The 16,647-nt window shown below is 34.3% G+C and overlaps 1 protein-coding gene across 1 annotated transcript in view; it reads left to right on the forward strand.

Annotated features, from left to right (window-relative positions):
- The window catches only part of LOC113097300 (protein unc-13 homolog A-like), a gene marked incomplete at its 3' end in the record, with an annotated part of 32,999 nt that extends 17,354 nt beyond the window's left edge, over positions 1–15,645 (forward strand). The window contains exons 22-44 of the mRNA XM_026262539.1: positions 51–244; positions 325–410; positions 1,279–1,314; positions 2,170–2,211; positions 2,810–2,936; positions 3,179–3,275; positions 4,451–4,594; positions 4,747–4,824; positions 4,944–5,021; positions 5,907–5,927; positions 6,132–6,170; positions 6,435–6,461; positions 6,662–6,682; positions 8,305–8,334; positions 11,052–11,066; positions 11,360–11,380; positions 12,336–12,362; positions 12,483–12,521; positions 13,599–13,619; positions 13,784–13,810; positions 14,725–14,813; positions 15,172–15,321; positions 15,522–15,645. Coding sequence (XP_026118324.1) covers positions 51–244; positions 325–410; positions 1,279–1,314; positions 2,170–2,211; positions 2,810–2,936; positions 3,179–3,275; positions 4,451–4,594; positions 4,747–4,824; positions 4,944–5,021; positions 5,907–5,927; positions 6,132–6,170; positions 6,435–6,461; positions 6,662–6,682; positions 8,305–8,334; positions 11,052–11,066; positions 11,360–11,380; positions 12,336–12,362; positions 12,483–12,521; positions 13,599–13,619; positions 13,784–13,810; positions 14,725–14,813; positions 15,172–15,321; positions 15,522–15,645 — 1,533 coding nt within the window. The remainder of the gene's footprint in view (positions 1–50; positions 245–324; positions 411–1,278; positions 1,315–2,169; positions 2,212–2,809; positions 2,937–3,178; positions 3,276–4,450; positions 4,595–4,746; positions 4,825–4,943; positions 5,022–5,906; positions 5,928–6,131; positions 6,171–6,434; positions 6,462–6,661; positions 6,683–8,304; positions 8,335–11,051; positions 11,067–11,359; positions 11,381–12,335; positions 12,363–12,482; positions 12,522–13,598; positions 13,620–13,783; positions 13,811–14,724; positions 14,814–15,171; positions 15,322–15,521) is intronic.
- Positions 15,646–16,647: the final 1,002 nt, after the last annotated feature.

A 16,647-nucleotide genomic window follows, 5' to 3' on the forward strand; every position in this document is an offset into this window, starting at 1 on the left:
CAATCTAATGTCTTTTGTTCTGTCATATCATGTAATTGTTTCTACAACAGAAACCACAAGAAAAGAAAGAGGGAGAAGAGGGTGAAGAAGAGGAAGAAAAGAAGGATGAGAAGGAGGAGGAGAATGCTGCTGTAGAGGAACCAGGACCAAGCATACAGAATTTGGACTTTTGGCCCAAACTCATCACCTTAATAGTTTCCATCATAGAGGAGGACAGGAACTCCTACAGCTCGATCATAAATCAGTCAGTCACTGTACAGATACAAACACTATCGCACGCAAACAAACAGAGCTGTTATGTTTGACCTGGTGTGTCCTGTGCAGGTTTCCTCAAGAGCTGAATGTGGGGAATGTCAGTGCTGAGGTCATGTGGACACTTTTTGCTCAGGACATGAAGTATGCACTGGAAGGTATGAAGAAATATACATTTATATGTATGGAAAGCTTATGTGCCCTTAAAGGGATCATGAACTTAGAAACCAAAAATCCCCTTGATCTTTTGACAAGAGGTCATTATACTATAAAAACATCCTGTAAATTTTATAACTCAAGACTTTAGTGTTAGTCTAAAAACAGCTTATATTGAAGGCAGAATGTGTGACTATATGATGTAATAGTGTGGCTAAACTCCGCCTCACTGCTGGTGTTTAGCCCCGCCCACCGATTCACACATATAGTGTAAACAACGAGAGGAAAACACAGGTTTACACAGAAATCAAATGTTAAAGAATACTCCAATGTGAATGAAAGTGGATGAACTTTATTTTTAATGAAGTTCCAGACCACGTCAGTAAGAACTTGGTCCTTTGTTTATTCATTTTATCTTGCTTGCCTTTACAAACAAAGCACAATTTGACGTGTTCCCGACTATATTGGATCATTTATTTTATTAAATAATCACTATTGCTTTGTCTTTTATTACAGATTGTTTGATATGGACTGAGCATTTATGTGTTTTTAACCTAAATCACAGCAGCATCCATCTGTAAAGCATGTAGGCTGTCAAACATACACAACTGTTAGCCAATCACATCTGTGGGCATTTACTTCCGAGTGTACAATGATGAGGGGGTTAAAAACAGGACAGAAAATTGCCTAATACTTCTAAATGATGTAAAAATCTTGATAACATTGTAAGTGGGCCTCAGAGAACAGTACAAAATACTAAAAAAAGTCAGTTCATGAACCCTTTGAAATATGTCTGTGTTCACTATATATTTATTTGAGATTACTCCTAACATCCTTCCATCTTTCCTTTTTATCTGTCTCTGTCTTCAGTTCTTTATCATATCGTCTACAAACATGGGAAGCATGGTAAAGGTCATAATGCTATAAGGTCTTTTGGAGTCATGAGAGTGTGGACTTGGGCATATGTTTCTTGTTATAGATGCAAGATAAATACACCACTCTGTTGCACGCCAATTAATCTGTTCCCTCAACTGGGGCATAATCGACACTTTTTTTTTTTAACCATTTTTTATGTTAATAAAAATTTCTTTGCACGCAGTTTAGATTAGTACATGAACATGTTCCACCACCAGTTCTTTGACCCTTGAATTAATCAAGCCATTTTTACTACGGTACCTTTTAGAAGTAACGTGAATTTACCAGTGAAATGAGTTGTGATTCCAACATATTAGGCACTGCCTCATCCTTAAGAGCTTCTATAGCTTTGATACCAAGAGGGATGTTAGTAGAGGTAAGGGCCAAATCACTGAGTGTTGAATAATAAATATGGTCGGTGTTGTGTTAATGTGGTCATACTTGTGACTATGCACATGATTTACTTATTTTTGCAGTTTAGTTTTAATAAATTTCAGTGTGGGCCAGGGAGTGAGCTTTGCATTGTTAAGGTTTCATTTCAAAAGAGCAAAGCAAATCATGTTTTCGATGATAAAACCCCTTTAAAGGTTCAAAGCACTCTTTTTGGTCTCGAGTCCTCACTCTCTCATTGCTACAGAAGAGTTAGAGAATAGAAGCCCCTGGTTTCCTTTTAGATCTTCCAAGTAGGAGCAAACTAGAGTTAGACTCTTCATTGAAAACATGATCTTTTCCTTTTGGTGCCAGCATCCTTTTCATCCTTTCATTGCACACCTGCACTTCTTTTCAGTGCTTCCTCAAGTGTTCTTCATCTCTCCATTCTCTCCTGTCTTGTTTTCTTGATTTTAGCACCTGCCACATTCCATATTCGCAGACTTGATTTTTATGCTGGTAAGAAACACTGAATGGTTAAGTCTCTGTGAGAGTTTTCGTGTGCACATGTAACACCACTGTTCAGAAATGTTTGCAGGTTGGTAATATTTTTTTATTAATTTGAAGAAAGTCTCCCCAAGGCTGCATTTAATTTATCACAATTAAAAGTGAAATAAAAATGTATTTCTGTTATGTTAAAACTTTTTTAAACACAATTTTTATTGTATTTTATTTTTTACTTTTTATGGTCAATTTTTAGCAACTTTATTATTATTATTATTATTATGATTAGTGTATAAAACAGTTAATATTTTTGTGTCAACAATTATACATTTTTACATTAGGACTGTAAGACTGAATATAAAATTAAATAGAACAGGCATTTATTTGAGACAGATTCTTTTTTCAATAGATTTATATATATATTTCTTAAATCATAAAACCTTTAAATGCATTTTAAACATTAGCCTCTGTGAGTGAATACAGCTAACTATTTTCAGAAAGAAAAAGCAGTTCATTCTTGTTGAAGCAGAAGGAGACTAAATGTTTTCTGGGTTAAATTCGTGACAAGGTAAGATGAAACGTAAGCATCGACTCGTGCTTGTTGTTTCCCCAGAGCATGAGAAGCTGAGGTTGTGTAAAAGTGCGGACTACATGAATCTGCATTTCAAAGTCAAATGGCTCTACAACGAATACGTCCATGACCTGCCCGCCTTCTCCAACACCGTCCCAGAGTACCCATCGTGAGTCTTTCAGAGCATCTTTAACTACATTTTCTCTCTTTTCCTCAAATAACCTGGAGTTTGTTCATTTAATGTTCTCACTCAAACACACTATAATCACTTACAGTCTCAAATCGACTGGGATCCCCAGCTGATGCTTTCCTCTGTTGTTTCAATGTTCTTGTCCACTTGCTGCTCCGCTGCCCTCCTGCTTTATTCCTCCTCCTGTTTCTCTACATTTCTTTTTCATTTCCCTTCTGTAGGTGGTTTCTGCCATTTGTTCTCCAGTGGCTGGCTGAGAATGAGGAAGTGTCGATGGAGTTTATGCATGGAGCCCTTGAGAGGGATAAAAGAGAGGGGGTATGGTTCAGAAACTGCTCTAGATCCTTTCTGTCTGGTCTGCTCTCTTATATATGGCTTCTTCTCTCTGGGTCTACAAGGCTTTAAAACAAGATTTGTCAAACAAAACTGATGCTTGCCGTCTACTACCTGATCTTTCTTCAAATTGAGAAAATATTTTTTCTTTTAGTTATGTAAAGGGCAAATTTAAAACGTTTTGAGAAACGCCTTCTACAATGCATTCATCATTTATTTATTTATTTATATATTGTATAAAATACAATATATTGTTCAAATTATGGGGGTTTGGCAAAAATGTATTTAAAAAATATATAAAAAGTTTTTTGAAAGAAGTGTCTGATGCTCTCCAAGGGTCCATTTATTTGCATATATTATGAGCTATTATCAAAATGTAAAATGTTTTCTATTTTGATATATTTTAAAGACTTTTTTTCTTTACTTTTTTTTTTTTTGATGGCAATGCTAAATATGCTGATTTGCTGCTGAAGATTTTTTTTTCCCGCTAAATATTTTTGTGGAAACCATGATGCATTTTTGAAGTTCTAAGGAACCATATTTACTTAAAATATTTTTATTCAATTTACTCAATTAATTTTTGGTAACATTGTAAATGTATTATTATTATTTTTTTTACTTTTGATCAATCAATTGAATACATATTTGCTAAATAAAAGTATTAGCTTCCTTAAAAAAAACAACAACAAAAAAAAAAAAAACGCTCTTTTGGACTTTCAATCCTAAAATATCTAAATACATCATAAATACATGAGAATTTCATGTTTTAAACTATGATAATATAAACAAAGACTGAATTTTAATGTGTATCGTGTTTACACTTCACAAACCATTTTGCCCGAATTTTCCCCCTGAAAATAAAAGCAAGTTCATGCCTAAGATGAAATATGAATTTAGTGATTTGTGAAGAAAGCATTAAAAAAAATCTAGTTTAATATCACTTTTGAACAATATTTTTTTGCATGAGGTCATTTTGTAAAGCTATGCAAAGGTGTAAACATATGATTTATTTCTGTGTATTTAGGATTCATTAAATGTTTGTTCATTGCATAATTCTCATGACATTTGGATGACATTAAGTAGAAATATTCAATAAAAACAAACAGGGAAAACCGTTCCCTTAGCTAAAGAAACATGTCCGACTCCTGTCATTTCCACAGTTCCAGCAGACATCTGAGCATGCTCTGTTCTCCTGTTCGGTCGTGGACATCTTCACTCAGCTCAACCAAAGCTTTGAAATCATTAAGAAACTAGACTGTCCTGATCCTGCGGTGGTTGCCCAGTACAATCGACGATTTGCCAAGGTGAAGATCAACAGACCTAAACCATACTATATACTAGACAAACTGGAAGATATACAAGCAGAGAGTGTTTTCGTCTTTACACAAGGTTTACTCTGCATACCGGTTTGGTGTAATAGTGATCTTTCTTTTCCTTTTCCCTCTTTTCCAATCAGACTATCACCAAAGTGCTTCTGCAGTATTGTGCTATTCTAACCAAGAGTTTCCCCTCGTACTGTGAGAAAGAAAAGACGGTGAGCACTCAAACACTATATTTGTACCAAATGAAGTGTCCGAGTAGGTCTAAGTTGTGTCTCTACATGTATATCTTTCTCTTTGCTTGTGCTGTCGCTCTTTCCTGACTCTGCTGCAGCCCTGTGTGTTGATGAACAACGTTCAACAGATGCGTGTGATGTTGGAGAAGATGTTCGAGTCTATGGGAGCCAAACAGGTAAGTGAAACATGAAGCTATTGCAGGCTTTTAAGCTTTTTTTAGCTACAGATGCAGCACTTTACAAAAACATTCTGTGGTGGTACTATTGTAAACTGACATGTAACAGGGAAGAAGCCCTTCAAATGTCCAGGAAACTTTTTGTGCAATAAAAATTTGGTGCCTTATAAGGTGCACTATCGTTCAAAAGTACGGGTTTGTGAAGATTTTTTGTGTGAAGTCTTTTATGCTACCCATTTGATCAAAAATACAATAAAATTTGTAAACTTGCTTATTAAATCATTAAAATTTACTGTGATGCTTTCTGTTTTAAGATATTTTTAAATAGAGTTTATTTTTGTGAGGGCAAAGCAGCCTTTACTCCTTTTTTATTTAAATGTCTTTTATCAAAAACAGCATTTCTTTACAGTCCCTTTTATCAATTGAATGCCTCCTTTCTAAATGAAACTAAAAACAGTCTTACACAACTTTAACATTTGTAAGGTAGTGTACCTCATTTAGCCAAAATCTGAAATAGCATCACAAAACCTCAGGATGCAGCCGATTACTCTGAATGTATGTGTAGTTTTTATGCTGGTTAGAGTATCGAGTTGTTTGCTGGGAGAAACTGAAGTGTATGGTTTTGGTTTGCTGGCATTTTGAGCGTGATATAATTGTGGTGAGCAATGAATTGAATGTTTATTATCTGTCATGAGTTTGTCCAAATGATCCACATATTTTTGGAAATACTGGTGAATCATCTGCTGCGGGACACGAAAATGCCATTTCTATTGTTATTGAATTTTTTACATCAGTGTGTTTCTGTGTGCATTTTGCTGTAGACGTGTGTGTGGTGAATGTTTATAATAGCTGAGCTAACATATGCAATGTTTTTTGTGTGTATAGTATACTGTTGAGGAAGAGCGGGTAGGTGAAGCGATGTATTTTTGAGATTGATCATCCCTGTTAAACCCTCTGTCTGGTTTGTGTCGTGTTTAGACCCTTTCACTAGGTTGCAGTGCCCTTTTTACGTCCCCTTACACCACCCAAATGATCCAGCTCTACGCAGTGTTGTTCTCTTAGTATAAGTTCCCAAATGACTTTAACCGTGATCTCTATTTTCACTCCCAGCTGGAGAATGAGGAGGAGCCTGAGGACGATGAGGAGGAGGTGTGTTGAGAGTGTTTATGGATAGGGTCCAAAATTATCTGCCAATTACCTGCCAATAATAAGTGAATTGACAAAATGTTAATTTAGAAAATTATGGTTCATCTTTTTTATTATTGTGCTCTGGCTGCATTTAATATTTTGGTCTCCTAGACTATCATTTAAACATCTTCCAGTTAGACAAAGATGTGTGTGCAAATGTGAATGTAGTTGTTTATGAGTGTATGTGTTTAAAGCTAAGGATTATTTTGGTCTCCCTCTGCTCAGGCCATCACTGATGATGAAGGCAATGAGGTCTGTACACTCCACACTGCGGTAAAGAGTGTGAGATGTGTGTGTGTGTGTGTGTGTGTGTGTGTGCATGTGAGAGTTTTGCAAGATTTTGTGTGAATCAACAAGGCAGGAAAGTCTTCTGCTAATACCTAGCACCCTAGCACCTTCTTTCTTCTTTGTTTTCACTATTACTCATCTTGTTCTTTATTTTTCATTACCAGTCGGATGAATCAGATGCTAAGGTGAGAAGCAGGCATACGTCTCACCTGATGTGCTTCTTTATGAAGCTGTTTATCAAACATTATAAATGGCTGTTCGCACTGACAGAGATATGCAGTGACAAAGCGACCGGATGCGAGGAAGCAATTACCATACAGTTTACACCTACGAGCAAATCACTGACAGTACAACGACTTCTTAGCACTGAGACTTTCAGCAGAGCAGATAGTTGCACTACAGCTAAAAGATTTGGGGTCATTGCAGAATTTTTTTAAAATAAATAAATATATAAATACATTTTTATTTTTTTATTCCATTGATGGCAGAGCTAAATTATGAGCAGCCATTACTCCAGCATTCAGTGTCATGTGATTCTTAAGAAATCATTCTCATTTGGGGTAACACTTTATAATAACTGCACACTATTAATCATTAATTAAGCATTAGTAAACAGATAATTCATAATTTCTAAAGCATTAATAGACAGTAATAATCAGTTTATAAATACAGATATAAATGCTTTATTCTTTATTTAAAAGCATATCTATAATGTGTAATTTCATACTTTATTCATGATCAGTTTATCATTTCTCAATGACGTATAGCATTATTTACAAACCAGTTATTTAGTAGTTGCCAGTGATTCATAAGATCACAAAAAATGTAGTAAATTCAGGTAGTTATAAAGAATTAAGTATTGGTCAGTTAACTATTTATGTGAGCTCATCTAAAGTGAGGACTAGTTATGCCTTGTAAAGCATTTATAAACGATATTTAAAGGCTCAGTTATCTTCTAAACAAAAAACGGAAACAAACACAACACGGTGATACAGAACATAGAAATATTAACAGCCTTTAAATCTCATTTGTAAAAGCTTAACAAGGCATAAATAGTCCTCACTTTAGATGAGCTCACAAAAATAGTTAACTAACAACTACATATGTTTTATAACTACCTGAATTAACCCTGAATTACAGTAGAAATACATGTTAATAAACCATTTATTAACACTATAAGTAACTATTACTATATGTCTGAATAAAAAGATGTATGAATGCACATTTAAATAGTTTATTAATCATTTACTTACCATTTCTAAGTGATCTTATGAACCACTGACAACTCCTTAATAACTGGTGTGTAAATAATGCTATACTTAATTTAGAAATTATAAATTGATCATTAATAAAGTATGAAAAAACAATTATTAAATACATTATAGATATGCTTTTAAATCAGGTATAAAGCATTTATATCTGTATTTATAAACTGCTTATAAATGTCTATTAATGATATATAAATGATGAATTAACTGTTTCCTAATGCTTAACTAATGATTAATAGCATGCAGTTATTCTAAAGTGTTACCAGTTTTTTTTGTTACCATGTAAGTCTTTTTCTCTAATCTTTAATCAATTTAATACATCTTTTCAAAATGAACGTAATTTCTTTTCCAAACATGAATAAGATCTTACTGAGCCCAAACCTTTTTTAATAGTACTGTAAGTGAAGCTACGTTTTGTTATTTTATTTTTTTAATTTCATAATTTATTATTATTATTATATTTTTTCATGTGTGTCATTGTTGTAATTGTTTACTTTATTATTTTTGTTTGACTTATGTATTTACGTCTTTTCCATCAGTCTGGCATTTCGGATTCAGAAGGATCAGAGGTATGTTAAGAGATCATAGTCAGCTTGGCTTATATACAGTACAATCATCTGTCTGGTTTCAGTTACTCGTTCATGTTTTGTTTTTGTGAATTGTATTTAAAGATTGTGACAGACAAAAGAAAATACAGGATTTGGCGAGTAAATGAGGACAATGTTCGTTTTGGGTGAACTGTCTCTTTAAGACTTTAGCAAGTTAGGGAAATCTGATAGAGCAGACGGGTTTTTAGATTGCAGTCACACACATTAAAGCCTAATTGACTCATTAATTGTGACCAGATCATTTAATGTAGTGCTTAAGCTTTTAAAAGATTCGAAAGCTTTCACTTTTACAGCTGGTATTTGTGCTTTAATTGATTCTTGTATCCAACCAAGAGCAGTGAATCTGAATAAGAGCATGAGTGAGGAGTGAAATATGTAGGTTCTCTGTATTCGTATAATAAATAGAGTTAGGCTTGAATGCAGGTTTAAAGATATTGATTAGATCCATACAAATGGTATATTTTTAATTGGAGGTGTGATGTGTCCTGTGGAGTTTGTGTTCTAGACTCCAGCTGTGATGTTAATGATTGCAACTGGGTTAACATCAGCATCATTACATAATACAGACAGCTGCAGCATTACACCATGACAGATCTGGAAAGTCCATTGAATAGAAATTACCTTTAAAATCGTTCTGTAGGGGTGAATTCACCAAACAGTTGATGCACTTTGTTGTTTGTGCAGTTATAGGAATCGTTCCCCCAAAAATCAATATTTGCTTAAAACGCTACTCTCCCTCATAGCATCCAAGATGTAGATGAGTTTGTTTCTTATTGAAAGATTTAGAGATATTTAGCTTTGCATGACTTATTCACCAATGGAAGCTCTGCAGTGAATGGGTGCCGTCAGAATGAGAGTCCAAACAGCTGATAAGAACATCATAATAATCCACACCGGCCTATTAATGAATGTCTTGTGAAGTGAAAAGCTGTGTGTTTCCATCAAAGCATGATAAGAATCCATCATATAATTTCCTCGGGTTGTCACGAATCAAGTTATCCATTTCTCAGCTGTTTGGCACCCAGTTACTGCAGAGGAGCCATTGGTGAGCAAGTGGTGTAATGCGATTTTAGCAGGTTGGTATTTTATATCTGTGGCACACTGGACTGTAATTGGAGAATGTATGATTTATTTTTATTTGTAGATTGACAACAAAGAAAAGGAGAATAAGGTTGGTTTTGTAAAGATAAAAGTCAACCCTGGCTGTATTGCGTGTTGTGGACCCCTGTTGGTTGTGTTCCCCTTCAATAGTTTGTGTCAGTGATTGTGGTTAATATTGTGGTTTGCAATCTTACTGCAATGTTTTTTGATCAAGGGCTGTCTTTTATTCCCATAGTTTCCTGTCCTCCTTTAAGTATTGTATAAAAAGTGGTCAAATTATGATAGTTAACTAAAGATCAGTTTTGGGAGCGTGTTGCCAATCAAAAGAACTGAATCAGAACAGCAGCAGTTTTAGGCTCAGCTGGCACTCTTCTTCTAGTGACTGCACCTGAAGTGTGAGTGCTTTGCTTTGTGTTATTGCATCCAGGCATTTTTAAAGCCAGACATTTTTTAATTAATTCTACATTTTGGAGATGACGCTGTGAAGCGATGACAAATATTCTGCTGTCCTTGAGTTTGTGTGAGTCAGGTGTTGCTGTCAGGGTCCGTGGTAATGTTCTTTAACAGTGATGTTTTTGACTGGTACATTGGTGTTTGTGGAGAGGAACAAATAAATGCATAGACAGAGGCAAGAAGCATTGCATTTTATGCCCAGGGCAGTACTGTCTGATTAAAAAAAAAAAAAAAAAAGTACCGGTATATAAAATAAAAATAGTTAAGGTAAGCAGTTGCAAACTATTTATTTTAGCAACAAAAAAACACACACACATATATATATATATATATATATATATATATATATATATAATGTTGAATGTTGGTCAACTAAATTTGTTTATTTAAATGAAGCTAAAATAAATTATAAAAAAAAAAGCATATTGAATTAATCATTTTATTTTCAGTGTACTATTCAAAAGACTAAAAGTATTTTTAAACTTTATATTCATAAAATAATCTTGGACAAAAGTATATATAAAAAAATGTATCCTTTATTATAATTGTTATTTAAAATTCTAATAATATTTCACAATATTACAGTTTTTGCTGTATTTTTAATCAAATAAATGCAGCATTGGCATAAGCATAGAAAATATATTTTAAAAACTTTACATTTTACTGACTCCAATCTTATTAAAAGCTAGTATTAAAATACGGTATAAACTTTTTTTTTCAAAAATTTTTTTATAATATGCATGAATGTAGGTGAATGTCAGTTTTAAAGCAGGTGATAAAATCAGCCTGTCCTAACCAGCTGGAACAATAAAACCTAACCTGCTGCGATGTATTTCAACATCTAGTCGGTTGGTTTCTGTATATTACACATCAGTTTGCTGTCATCGCACAGCAGTTTTGTGTTCTGGTTGTCGTGGTTAGGCCAATTTTTCAATCCGCTCAGTGTAGCTGTTTTTAATGCACAAGCACATCTTACAGTATGTGAATGGCCCTCGAGCATTCGGCTGCTCCTGTTCAGAGTTACAGCTTCCTTCTCTCTGTCACCCTCATCACCCCCTGCCATTCATCCATCTGTTATTGACTGTTGTTTTAACCATCTCTCTTTCATCTGCATGCATCTCCAGCTTGTCAGGCAGAAGGTGGGTTTGTGTGAGTTAAATGCTTTAGTTTGATGTATGACAGTCGTAGTGAAGCAGTCAGTGTCGTCGTATCAGACACTTTGAGCAGATGAATCAAATATTTAGGGACTTCCTCTTATTACCTGGTAGAATTATTTATCTATATTCTTCTTTCCTTCCCTTCAGTTCTGTGTGTGGAAGATATTGTGCTGTTTGAGTTCATCTATGTGCATATTTGCCTTTAGGAGCTCTTAAAACTTTTCTTAGCTGGCTTTCATTCTTATTGTCTTTTTGTTCATTCTTTCTTTCTGCAGTCTGTTGCTAAGAAAGAAAAGGTGTGTGCACTTACAGTATTTTGTAATACTAGTACTAAAAGCCTTAAGCAATTAAAAAATTGTGTGAAAGAAAGCAGCTTCATTATTTTGAGTTGGACCCCTGGAGTAAGATGCCACACACATGATATACACATGCATATGGTCCCCAGTGGCATGTTTTCGCTAGTGTTTTATTGATTGTTTTATTTAATTCAATTCAAGTTTATTTGTATAATGCTTTACATGATACAAATCGTTGCAAAGCTGCTGTACAATATAGGTTTCTGCAATATACATACTAACATATATTATATATTTGTTACAAATAAGTGAGACTTTAGAATTCCATTTATAAAATAAATTTGAAACATAAACTTTTTCATAATCTGTAGGCCAGTTGGGCGGAATTTTTAAATCAGAATTGATAGTTTCTTTCAATTTAAACTATATTATAGTGTAACAGAGATGTAACTCTTTTGACAATATTTTAAAAATACATAAATATACACACAACACACTAACATATAAGTTTATTCACACTGAATTAACCAAAAGAGACAGTAAAGACATTAATAATGTTACAAAAAATCAACAATTTAACCTGAAGAAATTTATCATTGTTACCACAAAATATTAAGCAGCACATTTTTTTATTTTATTTTATTTTTTACTAATCATTACAGATATGGTTATACTTATAGTTATGTATATATTATGTATATTTTACATAGTCATTAAACATGTAAACATGTTTTTGCATCTACCCCAGGTTTGGGATCATCTTTATGATTTTAAAGTTAAGCTATAACAACTAAATTAGCAAATGTCTGAATTTATTTCCCTCAATGTATTGAATAATGCATCATTATATGTGTTCATTTAGATTTAGCTTGTAAGTGCCTATAGTTTCTATCTTGTGTGTTGATTTGTGTATGTTTCTTTGATTCATGTGTTTGTTTCCATGTTCTGGCATCAGGGGGAAAAGAAGGACAAAGAGAAGGAGGTTTGTGTACACACACACACACACACACACGCTGTTTCTCTGTGGTAGTGTTGCCCCATAGTCTCTGGATCAACTGGACTCTGTGTGATATTGAATGTAATTTTGTTTCTCTGTCTCAAGGATGAGAACACGACCACAGAGGTGGGTGATGGAGCTGAGGTAATAAGCTGATGCACGCATGTGGGTGTGTGTGTGTGTGTGTGTGTGTGTGTGTGTGTGCTTTCTCAAACATGATAGAACAAGGCCTCATTAGTGTTAGGAGCAAGTGTGTGTATAACATCTGATGGGAAGGAGAGATGTGTGCTGTTTGGCTGTGATCTTGTCCCCAGGGCTCCAGTACCTCATTGTCAGACTCTTGTTTTTAGGTGCAATAGGATTCTTGTGCCCTGATGTGACATAAAACAATTACCCATAATTCAAAGCCTAAATAATGATGTGCCTTAGGCAGATTATATGATTTAGCTGTTGTCAGTGAATAAACAGTCATTGTTTTGGTAAACACAGTAACAGATGCTTATTAAACTTTTTGCTTTTCTCGAGCATAAGTCTAGAACACCCATTATGTTTTATGTTTTATGAGTAATTTAAAGTAGTCTTGTGTCACCAGGCTTTTGACTGAAGTCTGGTCAACTTTGCTACTTATTTTGGAAGTTTGGATCATTTTAATGACTTGGATCTTTAAATAAACAAATTCTCATTTAAGTCATTTTGAGTAGTTAATTTAAAATGTTATATTTTCAATAGCCATATTCCTCACACACCACATATACAATCTTTCATCATACTCTGAATTAGAAAATCATTGTAATGTGACCAAATTATAATTTTTTTTTTTTTTTTTGGTCTTTAATTTGGTCATGTGACAGACGCATAGACTACTGTATGTACAGAACAAAAAGCATTAAACTACATATTTGGATCATGCTGTGGATTCATGAATAAAATGATTTTGAACATGCACGATCCTGATAAAATTGACAAAACAAGATAATTATTCCAGAGTCATATTTAAACTTTTTTTTTTGAATGAGCCATTTTAGGGGGCGTGGCATCAGGAGCTTTCAGATCACTATTGCTCCTGGACTCCAGTTATTTAACTTGTGACGAGTCAATGCAGTTGTCAATGCCAAACACTGATTATGTGAATGTGACCTTAGACGAGAGAGTAGATTAGACCTCACATCTGATCTGTCAGACATTTTTATTTAATCTGTTTGTTTTTATTTTATTCTTCAGCCCAAAGATGAGGGAAAAGAGGTGTGTGGTGTTACTCATCCATTTGAAATTTGAACATTCCTGTATTGATCTCAATTCTATAACATTCAGAAGCATCTGTGCAATCGAGGTTTTGCTCAGCTGTATCATTTTTCTCTGTGCCTTTTCTTTTGTTTCTGTGTTATTTTCACTCTGTCCTTTGGTAGAAAGAGGCAACAGTCAACACAAAAAAGGTGCGATAATCATCACGGGTGTATGTGTGTGTGAGTGAGAGCGTGTCATGTTGGCAATCTCTTTCCTCTTCCTGAGACTTTCCCTATCGCTGTGATGGCATCGTGCAAATAGACGTTCAGGCAAACATGCATTTATGATCCGTTCATTGGCCTCTGGTAATGTTTGACATAAGACACAATTAAAATGTAACAATTTCCACTAAATCTTAACAACCAGAAAGTGTCCAAATTAAAATATATCAGAAATAAACTAATATATTTGTCAACGTTTGCTTAAAAAGCTTGGATGTGAAACCTCTCTTTGATATAATAAATAGCACTTGGTTTAATAATTTATCACAATGGCGTTCACATGGTGGTTCAAGTGTCCAAACACTTGTTGGATCCACATTCTTGTGCAAATAAAGGATAAAGATGCTATTGTACTATGTTTTTAAAATCTTATTGGTGCTTTCCGTCTTTGAATAGCCATAGGCTAGAAGACAGAAAGCAAACAAAATCTTCTGATAAGTTTTCTCTGTTCTACCACTCTGAACCAAATCTACATCGCTTGCTGTCGATACTGTGCGATGTAGCGTTAAAGTGGATGAACGCATTTTTCAAGTGTTCATTACTGGAATGAAAGCGTAATTTCCCCACTCTGTTTTGGTATTTTACACCTGTTTTAATTAGGATGTTGTCGGATCTGACAGATATATTGCGGAAGATTTTTCTTACCGTTGAAAAAGGGGCTTTAATAGAGAAAGTTTCCAATTTGCTGATGCACTTGCAGAACCATGACAAACAGACACGGTGACCCACCTCCCCTTAAATATTTCCCTTGCCTCTCCGCGCCTCTGCCTACTAGTTTAAGTTCAATATTTTTCTATTAAACTAACGCTTCTTCCCGCGTGTGTGTGTGTGACTCTCAACAGCTCGACTCGGAGGCTGCAGATATCCTCAATGACCTGCAAGGGAAGCTTAATTCTGTTCTGGAAAACCTGAGTGGCATGTTTGCCAAGAGGTAAACTTAATTTTCTGAGCCTGAATTTCAACTTAATATCATTATTGCAATGTTTCTACTTTTAAATATCACCTTTGCTATTATAGTTCTGTCAGAAAATCACTATTATTATTATTATTATTATTTGTTTTTAGTTTTATTCTAAAAATATTTTATTCTATTTATTTTATTTTGATGCATTTTGCATGCATCCATAAACATAAACTATAAATGAATAAAGTATAAGCTTTGCACTGCAGAAACATGTATTTTGGAAATGGTGTCATTGTCACTGTGGTCTTGCTTGTTGGAATCATTTTGAATCTTTAATTTTTTCATTCCTATCTCCCTCTCTTTCTCTCTTTCTGTTTGTGCACAGTTTCCAGGCCCGTGTGAATGCATGCGTGCGGCAGATGGCGGAGATCCTGTATCAGATTAAAGGACCTCTGAATCAGAACACACGTAACACAGCGGAGGCTGATGCAGACAACGCTCTGCGGCCGCTTATGGAGTTCTCGACACAAAGTCAGTTCAGCTCAACTTCCTTTAGTAGCCTTTAAGACCAGTTGTCAATTTTGCCACACTAAGGGACGGGTCACACTAATATGTGCCTATTTCTGTTTCTTGCACACTTGGTATGAGAGAAGTGAAGTGTCATCAGTCATGAATTCCCCAGGGAGATTCCCCGACTGTCACATGTCACATGTCTGTTTGTGATGTGTGTTGCAGACTCAGCATCTTTGCGGACATCTGTGACAAGACTGTGTTGAAGCGTGTGCTAAAGGACCTCTGGAGGACGGTTCTGATCTGCATGGAGAAAACGATTGTGTTACCTCAGAGCAGCGACAGTATAGTGAGCTATTTTACAGGACACATGTACATGAGTTTAGTGTTAGACAAACAGTGCTATGATTCTCTGTCCTTGGTCTCAGAATACCATGTATGCTGTTTTACTGGCACAAAGTGGTCATTGTCAATGCTCATTATTACTATTATTATTATTATTATTATTATTTTCAGTTGTCAGTGTTAGTATACTATCAAGCATTCAGAAGTGACAGCCATGATCAATCATGAAACAATAGTTCCATAGCTTTTTCTCATTTTCCTCGTTTTTCCTTTGGTATTTATTTATTTATTTATTGCGTGCTTTAATTTTTTCGGATTTTATTTTAAATTATTTTATCGTTGAATTTGCATTTGCAAAAAAAAATTTAAAAATTGATCATGAAAATTATTTCCTCAAAATAAAAATTTTATTTGATTTCTACATTTATTTTATTTTAGTTTTACATTTATTTTATTTAATTTTTTAGTTTATTTTGTAAACATCTCCAATCATCTAATTTATTTTTACATTTTTCATGTTTTTTTAGAAGCCATTTTCTAACTGGTGTTAACTTGTCTGATTTCTTAGACTGCAATTTCTACAGTTTTTTAAGTTGCATCTGCACTGCTTAGGCAAGTTGTTAAAATAAAATGTCTAGGCAGAGTACAAAAATATTCTACTCATGTAAAAGTGCCATTACTTTAATGAAATGTTACTTAAGTACAAGTAAAGTACCAGTCTAAAAATCTAGTCAAGTAAAAGTAAAAAGTAGCTAATTTTAAAATGTACTCAGAGTAAAAATTACTTGGTTACATTTTAACAGTGGGAGCGAGGGAAAATGGGACAGGGCAAGGGTGTCAAACTCTTTAGATATAAAAAAAAAGTTTAGATATTACCCTAATTAAACACATCTGATCCAGCTAATCTAATCATTTAGGCTTATTATCTGCTAGTAGTGCAGTAGTTTCCAGGCAGCGATTTTATTTATTAATTAATTTTTTTACTCCGTAAGTAATGTGTTTTAAA

This window comes from Carassius auratus, unplaced genomic scaffold (genome assembly GCF_003368295.1).
Source record: "Carassius auratus strain Wakin unplaced genomic scaffold, ASM336829v1 scaf_tig00216178, whole genome shotgun sequence".
Taxonomy (NCBI): Eukaryota; Metazoa; Chordata; class Actinopteri; order Cypriniformes; family Cyprinidae; genus Carassius; species Carassius auratus.